The sequence below is a fragment of the Mesocricetus auratus genome, unplaced genomic scaffold, assembly GCF_017639785.1.
Source record: "Mesocricetus auratus isolate SY011 unplaced genomic scaffold, BCM_Maur_2.0 Super-Scaffold_100025, whole genome shotgun sequence".
In the NCBI taxonomy this organism is placed as follows: Eukaryota; Metazoa; Chordata; class Mammalia; order Rodentia; family Cricetidae; genus Mesocricetus; species Mesocricetus auratus.
The window spans coordinates 20,125,801-20,141,394 of record NW_024429206.1 but is presented as its reverse complement, the minus strand read 5'-3'; the positions used below and the strand labels follow the sequence as shown (position 1 = coordinate 20,141,394).

Sequence of the window (15,594 nt, the reverse complement as noted above, 5' to 3'; positions counted from 1 at the left end):
AAGCCAGATAATACTGGATCTAAATAATGCTGGCTCAGTGGGGAAAGGCACCTGTCACCACGCCTGAAGACCTGCGTTAATTCCTGGAGCCAACATGGTGGAAGGAGAGAAATGACTCCACAAACCGCCCACTGACACCCTGACACCCACGTGTGTCCTCTGTGGTAAATCCCTTCCCTCAGCATAGCGATAGAACATAGGGAAATAAATGTAAAATAATTATTTTTTCATTTAAAAAACTTTCATTTAAAAACTGTCAGGCAAGCCGGGCATTGGTGGCGCACGCCTTTAATCCCAGCCCCAAAGTTATTATCCCTGTCATTATTATTATTGCTATTTGTTACTCTATAACTCAGTCCATCTTGGAACATTCTTTTAGTCACAGATGTCCAGATGTGTTGACCACCCGGCCTGTTTGTAAATGTATTCTTTTTAGTTGATGGATTAAATTATTTTGGGGAAATGATGGTTTTAATGAAAAAAGTTAAGAAAAACCTATATTTTAGAGAACAAAGAAACTTAAAAAAGTAATATTTTTGCTCAACGTTGGTGGCGCACGCCTTTAATCCCAGCACTTGGGAGGCAGAGGCAGGCAGATCTCTGTGAATTCGAGGCCCGCCTGGTCTACAGAGCAAATTCCAGGACAGCCTCCAAAACAATACAGGGAAACTCAAAAAAATAATATTATTAAAAATCAAGCTAGTCCAGCATGGTGGTATTTGATTACTAGCACTTGAGAAACAGACGCAGGTGGCTCTCTGTGGGTTCAAGGCCAGCCTGTTCTATACAGTGAGTTCCAGGACAGTAAGGGAATAAAAAATTAAGCTATTCATATGTCTAAAAACTGTACTAATCAATATAATAGTTGAAAGAATAATATTCTTATTTTGTCTGTCTTCTGCTTTAAAAATAATTTTACTTATTAATCATGTATGTATGGGTATTTTATCTGCATGCATGTCTACATGTGTTGTGCCCATGGAAGCCAGAAAAAGGTATGGGACTCCCTAGACCAGGAGTCCAGGTAGTTGAGAGCCACCATAAGGGTGCTAGGAATTGAACCCACGTCCTCTGGAAGGGCAGCCAGTGCTCATATGTTGGGCCATCTTTCCAGCCCCTTCTCTGATTTTTTTTCAGACAGGGAGGGTCTAACTCTGTAGCCTAGGCTGGTCCTTCACTTTTAATCCTTGTACATCAAAATCCCATAGAGCTGGAAATACAGTCATGGGCCACCCACTGGGTTAAAGAATCAAGATTCTTAATTTGAAACAAAGTCAAGTTAGGATTTTTTGTTTGTTTTGTTTTGTTTTTGTTTTTTGAGACAGGGTTTATCTGTATTGCTTTGGAGCCTGTCCTGGAATTTGCTCTGTAGACCAGGCTGGTCTCAAACTCACAGGGATCCGCCTTCCTCTGCCTCCCGAGTGCTGGGATTAAAGGTGCGCACCACCAACGCCCAGCTTTCAAGTTAGGATTTAAAGAGAAAAAGATTGCTCTATCTCATGTCTTGTCAACCTTATCGTCACATCCTTACTGTCACGCCTGTATTTTAAACAAGCGCACTCAAAGCAGGCAGGAAGCGGAAAGGGTCTTCAGCAGCTTACCCGTGTAGTACACCAGTTCCTCCCAGCCATGCTTGTGCCAGGCTGCGTTCCGTATGTCTTCCCTGGTCTGAAGATCTTTATACGCTTAAACATGAACACAGGGAATAAGACCGAGTCAGACACCATACAGTCATTCAGCTAGCTATCTCCTTCTGTGACACTGTGTTGGTTACTCAGTAAATGACTTGGACAATAGCAGGTGTGGACTGAGAGAAATCAATGTTATAGTTTCTGAGAGGAGTTAAGCTACCTGTTCTCATGGTGTTATAATCCAGCAAGCACATGATGATGTCTTTACAAAGTAGGGAAGCTTCTTCAATAACACACTACATTTAGGATTCAGAACCTTCAGATCAGATAAACCTTAGACTCACAATCCTTCTGCCTTTGTCTCCCAAGCAGAGATTATAGGTATGAGTTTTTATTGCTATTTAAAAAATAATTTTTACCTCATGCATGTGTATGTTTTGCCTGTATATATGTAAGCATGCATGCATGTGTGTATGTGCACTCCCCGCATGGAGGCCAGAAGAGAGCCACAGATCCTCAGGAACTGGAGTTACAGGTGATCATGAGTTCCTGTGGGGGTGCTGGGGATGGAACTGGATCCCATACAAGAGCAGTCAGTGCTGTTAAGCAGCGAGTTATTTCGCCAACTCCAGAACACACTTTTTGTTGTTGTTTGCTTTTTGACATTTGTGAACTGTGGATGTGGATGTGGATGTGGATGCTAGAAATAGCATTCAGGATAATCTGTCCCGATAATCTATCTTTAGTGCAGACTTTCAGTTTCTTTTTTAAAAGGGCTTATTTTTTATATTTATGTGCATTGACATTTTTTCCTGCATGTATATCTACGCAAAGGCAGTTGTGAGCTGCCATGTGGGTGCTGGGAATTGAACCCATGTCCTCTGGAAGAGCAGCTGGTGCTCTTAACCATTGCACCATCTCTCCAGGCTTTTGGTTTCTTAAATGCTAAGTCAGCTCGGTTGAGCAGAAAAGCCCTGGCAGCGCAGGGGTTTCTGGGAGTGACGCTGGGCGGGAAGGTAAAGAATACACCAGAAGCTATCTTTTTTGCCTCAATGTAACCACTGAAGCTTAGCTTCCCAGCGGCAAGCTACTATGTAACCAGTCTGCACTCCGTGTGGGGGATTTTTGTCTTTTCCTGATGAGGACTGCATCTAGGGCCTTGCACACGGGTTGTCCCACCACCTAGCCATACCCTTGTTTATTTATTTATGTGTAGGCACATAGGTTTATGTGATGTATGCCATGGGAGTACCGGTGCCTGCAGAGGCCATAAGAGGAGCAGATTCCCTGGAGTTGGCGGTACTGCACTTAGGTTCTCTAGAAAAAACAGTGAGTTTTTCATTGCTGCACCATCTCTCCACATCCTGGTTGTTGTTTTTCCAGTTTTAATTTTTATGTACATACATGGATGCAATGAAATATAATTATATCCACCCTCATCCTCCCAGTGCTCAATAACCTTCCCTACAGCACTTTTTTTTTTTTGACCCTGTCTTGCTTTGTAGCTCAAGACTGATCTGGAACCTTCCATGTAGCCCTTGCTGGTAGTGAACTCTCAATTCTCCTACCTCAGCTTCCTGAGTGCTGGGATTATAGCTGTGTGCCAACACATCAGACTTGAGCCCCGTCTGCTGCCAGTTTATAAGGCAGTGAGGCACTGGCCTCTTCTATCGCCTTTGTTGTTGTTGTTGTTCTAGACAGCCCAGCATTTGCCGTCCACTTGCAATGATTGCGTTTGCTACAGTGTGTAAGGTTACTGAGTCTAGATTTACCCCACTGTGTATTACCACTTCATTAGCAATAACTTCTTCAATCCCAGTAAGTCACAAAAGAAGGAAAAATACACATACCCCAAAGATGATGCACCATATATAGCTGCCCAATTTGAGAGAAGAATCCCCCAACTGCCTCGTTACTGTCCTGTCTAAAGCGGATGGCACGGGCCCTACGAGAGAAAAAGCAGTGTTCCGACAGTTAAGGAGAGGCAGCAGGCACTCGGGGTGCTCAAGCGCACCTGCAATCCCAGCACTTGGAAGGCAAAGACAAAGGCAGCAGGATCTGCAGTAAGTCAGAGACCAGCCCGGGCTACACAGTGAGTCCAGGCTAGCCCATGCTATGTAGTGAGACCCTTTCTCAACAAAACAAAGACTCAGACTGTATTTCCTCTACTCAGAGCCAGCTGCTGGGAATGAAGACTGTTTTCTTTTAACACATATCAAAGTAGTAAATCAAATCAAATTTTTATTCTATTTATTTTGGGGAAAGTTAGGATTTCATTCTGTACCCCAGGCTAGCTCAGAACTTACTATGTAGGTCAGATGACCTCAAACTCATAATTTTCTTGCCTCAGCCTCTGTGAGAAGTAGATAATATTTGACTTTTCAAAATAAAAACAGCAACATAAAGATAGATGGTGGTACTTCTGTTTTTATTAAATTTAAATATATACTTGTGATTCTTGATATGAACTGGAAGGGGAGGAGACCTGCTAACTTAAAAGGAGCGGCTTCATGGCTGTGAACTTTGCAATCTACAATAACTTTCCTCACAAGCTGTGCACCCCGGTGCAATGGTGGCCCTAACATTCATTATTGGGGAAATCAGCTACTTTTTGGTTGGATTTAAGGCCTAGTCCATGAGATGGAATCCATATTTGACACTGCTAATGAGACCAAGAACGGAGAGTAGATATATCATAGGCCCCAGGGGGATAACCTGCTACTATTATGCTGCTAAATAAACACAATAATGGAACGACTCCTCGTAACTTATTGCCAGACAGTAGACCAGTACATCACTAAACCGTCATCAGAGCTTTTCCTCCAGATGGCAGTTAACGCAGAGACCCCCAACTGGTCCGCATGTAGCTAATAAGGGGCTTTGGAGTGTTCAGTCCCAGACACACATGAAAACTCAGGGATCTATGCAGAAGAGGGGGCAGAAAGATTGGGAGAGCCAGAGGTGGTGGGTGACTTCGTGGAAACTATTTTCCAGACATAAATTGGAAGATGCACATATGACTCATGGTGATTGTAACAGCATGCACAAAACTACAAAAGTTCCAGCCAGGAAAAAACCCCAGCATGGATGCGGGGAGGTGGGCAGGGTCTCACTCCTAGCTGAAGAGCCATTGGCATTTAATCACTGATGAGAGAGGGAGTCATTTTTTAAAAACGGTGTGACACCTGCTATTATCAACCACACTCTAGGGTGTCCTCATACCCAGGAGCAGTTAGCCAATGCAAACTGGACTCCATGGGTTTATTAGGACAGAGAACATGAAGATGGGTGAGTAGGGAGGTGGGGATGGTAGGGGAATTTGGGGGAGGGGAATGAATTTTATCCAAACACATTGTATGAACTTCTCAAAGAATTAATGAAGACACTTTAAAAGAATTGCTTCAGCTAGGTAGTGGTGGCACACACTTTTAATCCCAGCCTGGGGAGGCAGACACAGGTGGATCTCAGTGAGTTCGAGGCCAGCCTGGTCTACAAAGCGAGTTCTAGGACAGCCAGGGCTGTTACACATAAAAAAACCCTGTCTCCAAAAAAAAAAGAAAAAAAAAAGAATTGCTTTATTAGAAGAAAGGGAGGAGCCAAAGATGCCAAAGGATACTCTGTCTATGGGGGATCCCATGCCTGTGTGTTGAATTAGATATAAGGGGATACTCTTTCACAGTAGACAGAGACTCGGCTATAGTCAGGACTCCGTTTGTATCTCACTAATACAAATGAAGCTGCCTCTAACTTTGTCTCTTTTTGGAGAAAACTTTGTACTATGTATAGAGGAAGGGCATACATGTGTGCTACTGATACACACAGTATAGAGTCATGATTGCAATGGTTTAAAATGGGCATCTGGATCTGGAGAGATGGCTCACTGCTGAGAGCATTTGCTGGTCTTCTAGAGGACCAAGTTTCAATTCTCTGTACAGCTTGTGACCACCTGTGACCACAGCTTCAAGCAGTCTGATGTCTGCTGGCCTCCCCAGGTGCATGCACGTGCTAACACATATACACCTTTAAAATGGATAAAAATAGGCCAAGCAGTGCTGGTGCATGCTTCTGATCCCAGCACTTGAGAGGCAGAGGCAAGTGGATCTCTGTGAGTTCGAGGCCAGCCTGTTCTACAAAGTGAGTTCCAGGACAGTCAAGGCTACACAAAGAAACCCTGCCTTGAAAAAACAAACAGCAAAAAACAAGAAAAGAAACTGATAAAAACAAATCATCAAAAAAAAAAAAGCCTCCAGGAGTTGATGGTGCACACCTTTAATCCCAGCACTGGTGGGTGGGAGTGGGGGAGGCAGCGGCAAGTGGATCTCTATGAGTTCGAGGTCAGCCTGGTCTACACAGCCAGGATAGGCTCCAAAGCTACACAGAGAAACCCTACCTCGAAAAACAAACAAAAAAAAACAAAAAACCCTTCCAAAACCAACCAATCAAACACAATCCCTGCCTTGTTTTCAAAATTTAACACTGAAAAAAAAATCTGTTTGTTTTTGTTTTTGATTCAAACGTCTTCTACTGGCATCAGGTACTCTGTTTTCCACATTCAATGAGATCACCTGAAATCTTGAAAATGTCAAAAAATGACATTTTCCCAAAATCAATTTTCTATCATTGCAGATAAAAATGAAGGCTGGGCTTCAAATGATGCAGGAATCCCATCTCACCAGGAAAGCAAAGCTGGAGCCTATGAAGGGTGTCCTTACATGCATTACCCAGGAAATCCTTGTCAATACTTGCCGGGCTCTGGCCTAGTCTCAGGCACATGAAGGGCTTAGCACTGCTGAAATTTGGGCTACGAACATCCACAGTGAGAAAAATGACCCTTGAGGGACAGGATACTTCAAAGTTTTTGAGATAGGGCCTTACTATCTTAGCCCAGGTTTTGAAATCATGACCTTGCTTGCCTCAGCTTCCCAAATACTAGGACTCCAGGTTTGCACCACTGTGTCTGGTAAAGAGGACGATCCTTCAGCTGGCCTGATGCGTGTTCCCTCACTGAAGGGAAACTGTACAGACTGAATTCTAACACCTAACAGGGCTCAGAAACAGGAGCATCCTGTCCTGTTAGTGATGAGGCCAGTTTGCCGAGGGCCACGCTGTGACCTCCACAATCGTTCACGAGGACCAAGAACCCAAGCATGACCCCCATCAAGACCTCCAGGTTCCTCTTCTGTGAATCCCCCGTGGATCACCAACAAATTATACAGATATCAGCATAAAAATTACAAATGTGATCAATTGTCTCGAATTAAGGAAATCACTTGAACTGTGCACTGTAACTGTTCAGGAGGAAAAAAGAGTTTTTCATTGATAGTGATAAAATATTCTGGATTATTAATTTCATTCTGAACTTTTCTAATTAGGTTATGGAAGGCAAAGAAAATATACTTGCCGTAACTTGGTAATAATCAGAAATGTGTGCTCCGGAGACCACCATCTTAATAGTTACCTACATGCCAAAATACAAATCCAATGCTGAACTGGCTATGTAGAATGTTTAAAATAACTGAGTAACTGCAACATAACCTGTGGATTCACTCTGAAAAAAATTAATTAGTAACATTCTAGTTGTATGAACATTTAAACTGCTGTAAGTTAACACAAATAGCTCAAAAACATAAACAAAAACCCCTTGATTAAAATGGTACTATCATAGTATATAAGCAAATATGTACTTCTTTTCTATTTGAGACAAGGTCTCAGTAGCCTAGGCTGGTTTCAAACTTGCTATGTAGCTGAGGATAGCCTTGATCTCCTGATCCTCTTGCCTCTATCTCCCCAGGGCAAGGAGTCTAGTGTACACTACCGCACCTAGCTAAATTGAGCTTTTGTATAAAACCTAGGAACTTTTGCCTACTTCAGGCTAGAAAAGGCTTTCTCTCGACATTTTTCATGCTTCACTTCTTACATTTAAAGAAAATGTTTATTTTTATTTTATGTTTATGAGTGTCTACTTGCATATATGTGCACTGTGTATATGCAGTGCCATTGGAGGCCAATAGAGGGCATAAGATCCCCCCCCCCCCCGACACTGGAGTTACAAATGGCTATGAGCTGCCTTAGTTGTCCAGAACCCGACCTGTTGATGGGCAGTGGTGGCACACACCTTTAATCCCAGCACTCAGGAGGCAGGGGCAGTTGGATTTTTGAGTTTTATCCGTGTAAGTTTGCATTGGTACTTTGTTACTCAAACTGCAGAAAGAAAAAGCTGCATTGTTGATCCCAGCTCTAAAGTAACAATCCCCAGATCCCCGAGATCCTCCTCAAGAAGTGTACTGTGTGAAGCTATTCTGCACAGTACTGAGACTTTGTTTGCAAGCCTTTTGGGAGAGATGTATGCTGAAATGGTTAAGGACTGAACAGCATGTGGTCTTGGTAATTCCTCCGAGGCTGACCTGGAGGAGTTAGATCTAAACACGACTGGTCATGTGTTAGTAATTTATCTTTGTGTATGTGTTTTTCTTTTGCTGTTTGTTTCTTGAGACAGGGTCTTGCTATGTCTTGTGCTTGTCCTTTAGCCTCCTAAGTGGTGGGATTATATGTGATGTTTGGCTTGTGTTAATAATTACAGGAACAGAGCTGGAGAGTTTTTTGGCTCAGTGGTTAAGAGCACTGACTGCTCTTCCAGAGGATCTGGGCTCAATTCCCAGCACACACATAGCAGCTCACAACTGTCTGTAACTCCAGTTTCAAGGGATCCAACACCTGCACACAGATATACATGCAAATAAAACATGAATGAACATGAAATAATAATAAAATTACTTTAAAAAGTAATTATGGAGGCTTATGAATAAGTATAGAATGGGAGATCCATTATATTGTTCTCTCTAGTTTTGTACATGTTTCAAATTTTTCATAAAAACATAAAACAAATTATCCAAACCAGGGGCCAGCAAGAAGGCTCAGGGATTAAAGCCACTTGAGTGAAACCTGATGACCTGAGTTTCATCCTTGGGATCCACATGGCAGAAGGAGAGGCAACTCCAGTAAATTGTCCTCTGACCTCCACAGGCACCATGCCCTACCAATGACACAGACAAATGTATAAAAAGACACTTAACGAGAAGGGATCAGGTAGAGCTGGAGACATGGCTCTGTGGTTAAGAGCACTTGCCGATCTTGTAGAGGACCCAAGTTTGGTTCCTAACATTCACATGGATGACAAATGCCTATAGCTTCAGCTCCAAAGGACCCAACATTCTCTTTTGCACTCTGTGGGTACTGCATGCATGTAGTGCACAGACATACATGCAGACAAAGTGCCCAGACACACAAACGAAAAGAAATCTTAAAAAAAGGATGCTGGTGTGTGTCTTCCAGTGTCTTTGGAGGTGGAGGCAGGAGGAGCATTTGAGCCCAGGCATTCTAGACTATCCTGGCAATGTAGTGAGAGACTCTGAAAAACTGCAGCACTGAGTCAAGGCATTTAAGTTGTTTTCACCTAAGGATTTCTAATATGAGCCAGATGTGGTGGCACACACGTGGGAGTCCAGGAACTTGGGAGGTGGAGGCACCAGGATCAGTTCAAGGACTGCCTTGGTTACAATAGCTGAGTTTGAAGGTAGACTGGGACAGGAGATTGTCTCAAAAAATAGGGCAAAAAAATTATATATATGGCATGGCTTAAAATAATTACTGAGACTAACAAACACAACAATATACTTACCAGTAATTACCCCATTCAATCATTGTTCCTGGCTGAAAGGGAAGTTAGGCTGTGGTTAGCTGCATGAACATATACAGAACAGGAACAAAACTGTGATTATCTGCTGTGTTCCAATGACATCACTGTAGCATTCCATGGTGTCACATGAGAAAACAACCTACACACCCTCTAAGAGTAAGTCCTTCACGGATGGTGACGCAAGGCACACTACAGTGCTGCACTGTGCTCATGAGGTGGACGTAAGACACACCACAGTGCTGTTCTGCGTCCCCACGGTGAATACAGCATACATTACAACGCTGTATTGAGTTCGTGTGGTGTATCTAAGATACACTGCAGCGTGAACCATGTCCACATGGTGGAGATGAGGACACTGGACAGATGCTGTACTGTGTTCACATGGCGGAACAGTCAGTCCATCCTTTGATGCACTGAAGGGCCTCTCTCCACTTTCCCAGTACAAGGGTGATCACTACATCACTGAAATGTACGCCTGCTAATGCTGTTGCCACTGGAGGCTGCGAAAGGGGGAAGGATGGATGTAGAAAGAAGACGGTTACTGGACACAATTCACCATGTTTTCTAGTGTATGTACAATCAGAGTGTATCACTAAAAATGGGCTATATCGCCGGGCGGTGGTGGCGCACACCTTTAATCCCAGCACTTGGGAGGCAGAGGCAGGCGGATCTCTGAGTTCGAGGCCAGCCTGGTCTACAAAGCTAGTTCCAGGACAGCCTCCAAAACAATACAGAGAAACCCTGTCTCGAAAAACCCAAAAAAAAAAAAAAAAAAGGGCCATATCTAGGTCCTTCTTTTCAGTCACAGAAGGGACACATCTAGACAGTTGTGAAAAAATATTTTAATTTTTTATTGAGTTATTTCTGTTAGTTTTTGAAATAGGATTTCTCTGTCTCCATGGTTTATAAACTAGGGTGGCTTTGAACTCACAGACGTTTGCCTGCCAGACCAGAATTAAAGACAATGGCCACCAGGCCTGGCTCACTCTCATTCTTACTCGACAGTGCTGTGTAATTCGTGCAACACTCAGAGCATATTAGGCACTCTTGATTCCGCAAGTGTAGTTGCTGTATATTGCGCCTGGCTCTGCACTCAAGGTGCTTCCTCAAACAGAATGGTATTTGGGGCTGCGGATGTAACGTAGCTCAGTCAATAGTGTTTACCTGGCATGCACAGAGCTCTGGGTTGGATCCTCAGCACTGTGCACACCAGATGTGGTGGCGCCCACCTGCGACTCCAGAGCTCAGGAGGCGGAAGCAGGAGGACCAAGAGTTCAGGGCTATCCCTGGCGACATACCAAGTTTGAAGCCAGCCTCAAAAAAAATTACTTGGAAAACCATCAACTAATAAACATTATACATAATGCCATAAATACAAAACAACTTAGGAGAAGAAAAAGGCTGAGAAAGAGAAAGAGAGGAAAAAAAAAAACAGCCGGGCGGTGGTGGCGCATACCTTTAATCCCAGCACTTGGAGGCGGAGGCAAATAGATCTCTGAGTTCGAGGACAGCCTGGTCTACAGAGCGAATTCCAGGACAGGCTCCAGAGCAATACAGAGGAACCCTGTCTCAAGCCCCCCTACCCCCCCCAATAAAAAGTAAAACAAAAAAAGACCAGACTGGGAGAAAACAAATCAAATTAAAATATAAACCTGATGTGGTTCTGGATGTCTGTATCTCAGCACTCAGACTATGGGAGACTGTGTTTCCAATCACCACTACCACCCCTGAACAACAGATGTAAGATGCTAAACACACATACCACAATGCTCACTTCTGTCTTAGTGTCTGCATGAGGAAAGCTGGCCTGCATTTGCTACTTACTCGGAGTTGGTAGGATCTGAGTTCGTATATATTGGGTCCTGATCTTGGCACGGGCTCATTCCAGAAACTGAACTCCAACAGCAGCTGATTCCTCCTGGAGAGAAGCATGTCGCTTCTGGCTTTACGGAAATTTACAAATTCCTTTGGGTGAAAAAAAAATATGTTCATGAAATAGTCAGAAACTTAGATATAAATATACTTATACTTTAGTAACAACTACATTCCACATGATAGGTTATAAGACATCTTAGTTTTTATCTGTTGCACTGAAATAAAAACTACAGCATCCTTCCTCACTTCCTAATGTCTCCATACACTTTTTGTGTTTTAAAAAGATTTATTTATTCTATTTCATATGTATGAATGTTTGCTTGCATGTATGTATGTGCATCATGCGTATGCCTGGCATCCATGGAGGTCAGAAGAGGGTATTAGATCCTCTAGAACTGGAGTTACAGATGGTTGTGAGCCACCATGTATGTTGGAATCAAATCTCAGTCTTCCACAAGAGCAACAAGTCCTCTAAACTACTGAGCTGGGGTTTGATCCACAGCACCACATAAACCAGGGAAAGTGGCACATATTAATGATCCTGGTGTTTGGGAAGGTAGGAGAGGAACTTAAGGCCATCCCTGCGTATGTAAGGAGTTTGAGGCTAGCCTGAGCTATATGAGAGCATCTCACACAAATGAACAAGAATTCAAAAAGAAAACAAACAATGTGACTGACAGTTTCTAACTGTAATCCAGGGCTGTGTCTACCGTGCCGCTAGGCCAGTGGTAAAGTCCTGTCTTGTCAGTTTCAATGTGCTATCATGGAGGAACTGTGATTTTGATAATAATACAACTCGTAGTTTCATGCTGACACACAATTTTAAGAGCTCATATGATAAAATTTCTACTATGAAAACTAAATGGTTTACTAACAAAAGCTGCTAACAATGTCCTCATGAAGTTCTGTGTGAACATCCTGTATCACTAAGACTACACAAGCACATCTATATCTATATCTATATTTTTTTCAAAATTGTTACCTGGTTTTCTTTGAGTTTATTCATGACCTCGGTGAGGGCTGGATAGCCTCCTTCATACCTCCAGAGGTGGACTGAAATGCATTTTAAAAGACAGAACATATTTAGTGTCAAGGCACTCTTACCTTGACAATATAGATACATGTCACATGAACACAGTACAGCACTGTAGAATGCCTTGTATCCATCACGTGAACACAGTACAGCATTGTAATGTATCTTGTATACACCATGGGAACACAATATAACACTGTAATGAATCTGGTATACACCATGGGAACACAGTACAACATTGTAGTGTGCCTTCTATTTGCCTTTGAGACATATTACCAAGTTTCCATAACAGAATTGAACAAACTTTTACAGTGAGTTACTAAAGAAATCACTTGATCCAGGAAACCAGAATGGGGCTTGAAAAGGACTGTAAAAAGTGTTACATTACAAAAGAATTTAAACTGCAAACTAGCATGAAGATATTTATCCCAAAGACTTCTGCTTCCTACCGGCTTGATCCTGCTCGCCATACCACGTGTTCCATGTCCCCACCAAGGTACAAGGGTACTGCTTGCCTTCATGGATCTTTGGTAACACTTCTTGACTTAAAGAGAAGAGACAGCAAGGCTGATTAAACAGGTGAGATATTTCCCCATCCACAGCCTGGAAGCATCATTTGGAATGCAAACACTTCCTATGTGTTCTAGTAACTGACTCCACAGCATATGTGTTTTGTTTGTTTCAGATTTAATTATTTTATGTGTACAAACGTTTTTGTCTGCATGTAGGCTGTATACTGTGTGTGCCTGGTGCCCCCAGAGGCCAGAAGAGAGCATCAGATCCCCTGGAACTAGAGTTACAGATGGTTGTAAGTCACCATGTGGATGCTGGGAGTCAAACTGGAGTCTTTTGTGAGAGTAGCAAGTCCTCTAAACCACTGAGCCATCTCCCCAGCCCCCCACGGCATATTTGCGATGTGAAGTCCGGAACTGAAGTGTTAGCCAAATTCCATCATATATCAGCACCCATTTAAAACCAGCTTAGGTTTTAACCCCAGGTTATTTACAAGGGTTACAAGCAACTCCTGCAGTTTGATAAAGGTGTTTACAAAGGACCAAAGGTCCCAGATTCCAGGAGCGATGGCTCTGTTATTTGCTATTTCAGGAGAAAGAAGGAAAGAGCTAGTTAGGAATGTGATGTTTACAAAAGTTAAGTTCTGCTGGCTCCCATAGAGAAAGAAAGAAGGGAATTACATACAAGATCATGGAAGAAATCAGAAAGCGAGAGGAGCATTCAAGAGAGAGGTGAGCAATAGGCGGCTACAGAGTAAGGCAGTAGAGCAGGCTCTGGGAAGAAAGGCCAGAGTCGGACACAGCGGTGTGAAGCAAGCCAGGCTCCACAGCCCCCAAGGCCACCAGTTCGGCGTGACAACATGGAGGAATCAAAAGGAAATACACACTCGAAGAACCATTGGCTCCACTAATCCAGCCAGCTACAGGGATCTCAGAAGTAACTCAGTGAACACACCAACCGATTCAGGGCCACCAAGAACAGGATTGGTGCCTGAGCCTTGACGAGTCACAGCCATGAGTGACTTTTAACAGGTGTCATATCTAAGCTTAACTCCACAGAAACCTTCCTAGGGTGTAGACAGGGTCTTGTGTAGTTGCTAATGACCTTAAACTTGGGACTGATTTTTCCTGGGTACTGGCATTATAGGAGTATGCCACCATGCCTGGCTACACAGAAAATTAATCCTAGGCCTTGTCTCAAAAAACTGAGAAAAAAAAGAAATGTTACTGGCTCCATTTATCTGCCAATAGCCCATCATAATTATAGTAGGCTGGAGACAAGTACTACAAGTTGTCATTTATTATTTTTTTTCTATGAGTGCTCTGTCTGCATATGCCTGCAGGCCAAAAGACGGCATCAGAGCCCACTGCAGATGGTAGTGAGCCAACATGTGGGTGCTGGGAATTGAACTCAGAACCTCTGGAAGAGCAGCCAGTGCTCTTAACCACTGAGCCATCTCTCTAGCTCCCAGTGTTTCCTACCTATCTATGTATCTATCTATGTATGTATCTATGTATGTATCTATGTATGTATGTATGTATCTATGTATCTATCTATCTATCTATCTAGACTGAGACAGGGTTTTGCTGTGTAGCCCTGGCCAACCTGGAACTTGCTGTGGAAACTACAAGGGCTTCAAACTTGTAATGATCTCCTGCCTCCGCCTCCCATCCTCCAGGTTGCCAATGTCTGATAAGAGTTACATGCTATGACATCCATCTAATCTTGTTGTTGCTTTTGCGACAAGGCCTTGTCACTACATATTCCTGGCTGGCCTTGAACTCCAATCCTGCCTCAGGTTCTAGAATTATGGAATCACAGGCATGCACCACCAAAGATAGCTCGCCTATTTCTTGAGAGGTGACCTTTGCTTTTTTGTGTACATTGATTTTCTTTAACTTAAAATATGATATTAGATGTGCCTGATATAAAAGTCAGGACTGGTCAGAAATAACGCAGATCTGGGGTGGGGGAGAATAAATTCAGGATGAGTTTCTTTCTGTGCCCTGATGTGACCAGGAAATAAACAACTGTGCAGTGAAGCTACCGCCGCAGGGGAGTGATGTCAGTATGGACAATTGAGGTGGGGTCCAGAAAGGTCTGGGTGGGGATGGAGGGCTGACAGTGGGCCCTCGGCCCTCATAGACTCACATATGGAATCAGTCTTTGCACAGGGCCCCAAAGCTGCTCTTACAAGCCCACGCCTTATCTAAGCGGAGGCCGGGAGATAGGTGGTGTTTGTACTGAGGACAGGGTGGGTTGGGTGCAATCTCTTGGCAGGGGCCCCTAAAGGCCAGGCGGCAGTCAGGCTGTGGGATCAAGCGCTGCTCAAAGTTCTAAAGGAAAGGAAAAACAAACAAAAACAAACCACTATGAGGGAAGAAAACAGAACTCAGACAGATCAACCTGACAGGATCTTGGGTAACGGGCTGCTAGGGAGATAAGGGGCTGGTCACTCCAGCCAGGAGGGCAGCCAGAAGAGAAGGTAACTGTGGAGAGAGGAGGAGCGTACCGGGAACCTAACGGCAAGCCCTCAGTGACTGATGTCCCAGAACCCAGGAAAGAGTTAAATATAACAAGGCAGGGACAGAAAGAGAGTGGGTGATTTGTGGTGTTGAGTTTAAAGTGGGTGCAAGCAGTCCAAACACACATAAGACACACAGTCAGGAGTCAACAAGCAGTCCAAACACATATAAGACACACAGTCAGGAGTCTAAGATAGGACACAAGCAGTCTAAACACACATAAGACACACAGTCAGGAGTCTAAGATAGGACACAAGCAGTCTAAACACACATAAGACACACAGTCAGGAGTCTAAGATAGGACACAAGCAGTCCAAACAC

General features: G+C 43.5%; 1 protein-coding gene across 1 annotated transcript in view; it reads right to left on the bottom strand.

Annotated features, from left to right (window-relative positions):
• Nipsnap2 (nipsnap homolog 2) overlaps nt 1-15,594 on the bottom strand; it is a 29,846-nt gene that overhangs the window by 1,487 nt on the left and 12,765 nt on the right. The window contains exons 4-9 of the mRNA XM_005080330.4: nt 12,685-12,779; nt 12,185-12,255; nt 11,152-11,292; nt 9,310-9,341; nt 3,482-3,576; nt 1,602-1,685 (exon numbers count right to left, since the gene is read on the bottom strand). Of these exons, the coding sequence (XP_005080387.1) occupies nt 1,602-1,685; nt 3,482-3,576; nt 9,310-9,341; nt 11,152-11,292; nt 12,185-12,255; nt 12,685-12,779 (518 nt within the window). The remainder of the gene's footprint in view (nt 1-1,601; nt 1,686-3,481; nt 3,577-9,309; nt 9,342-11,151; nt 11,293-12,184; nt 12,256-12,684; nt 12,780-15,594) is intronic.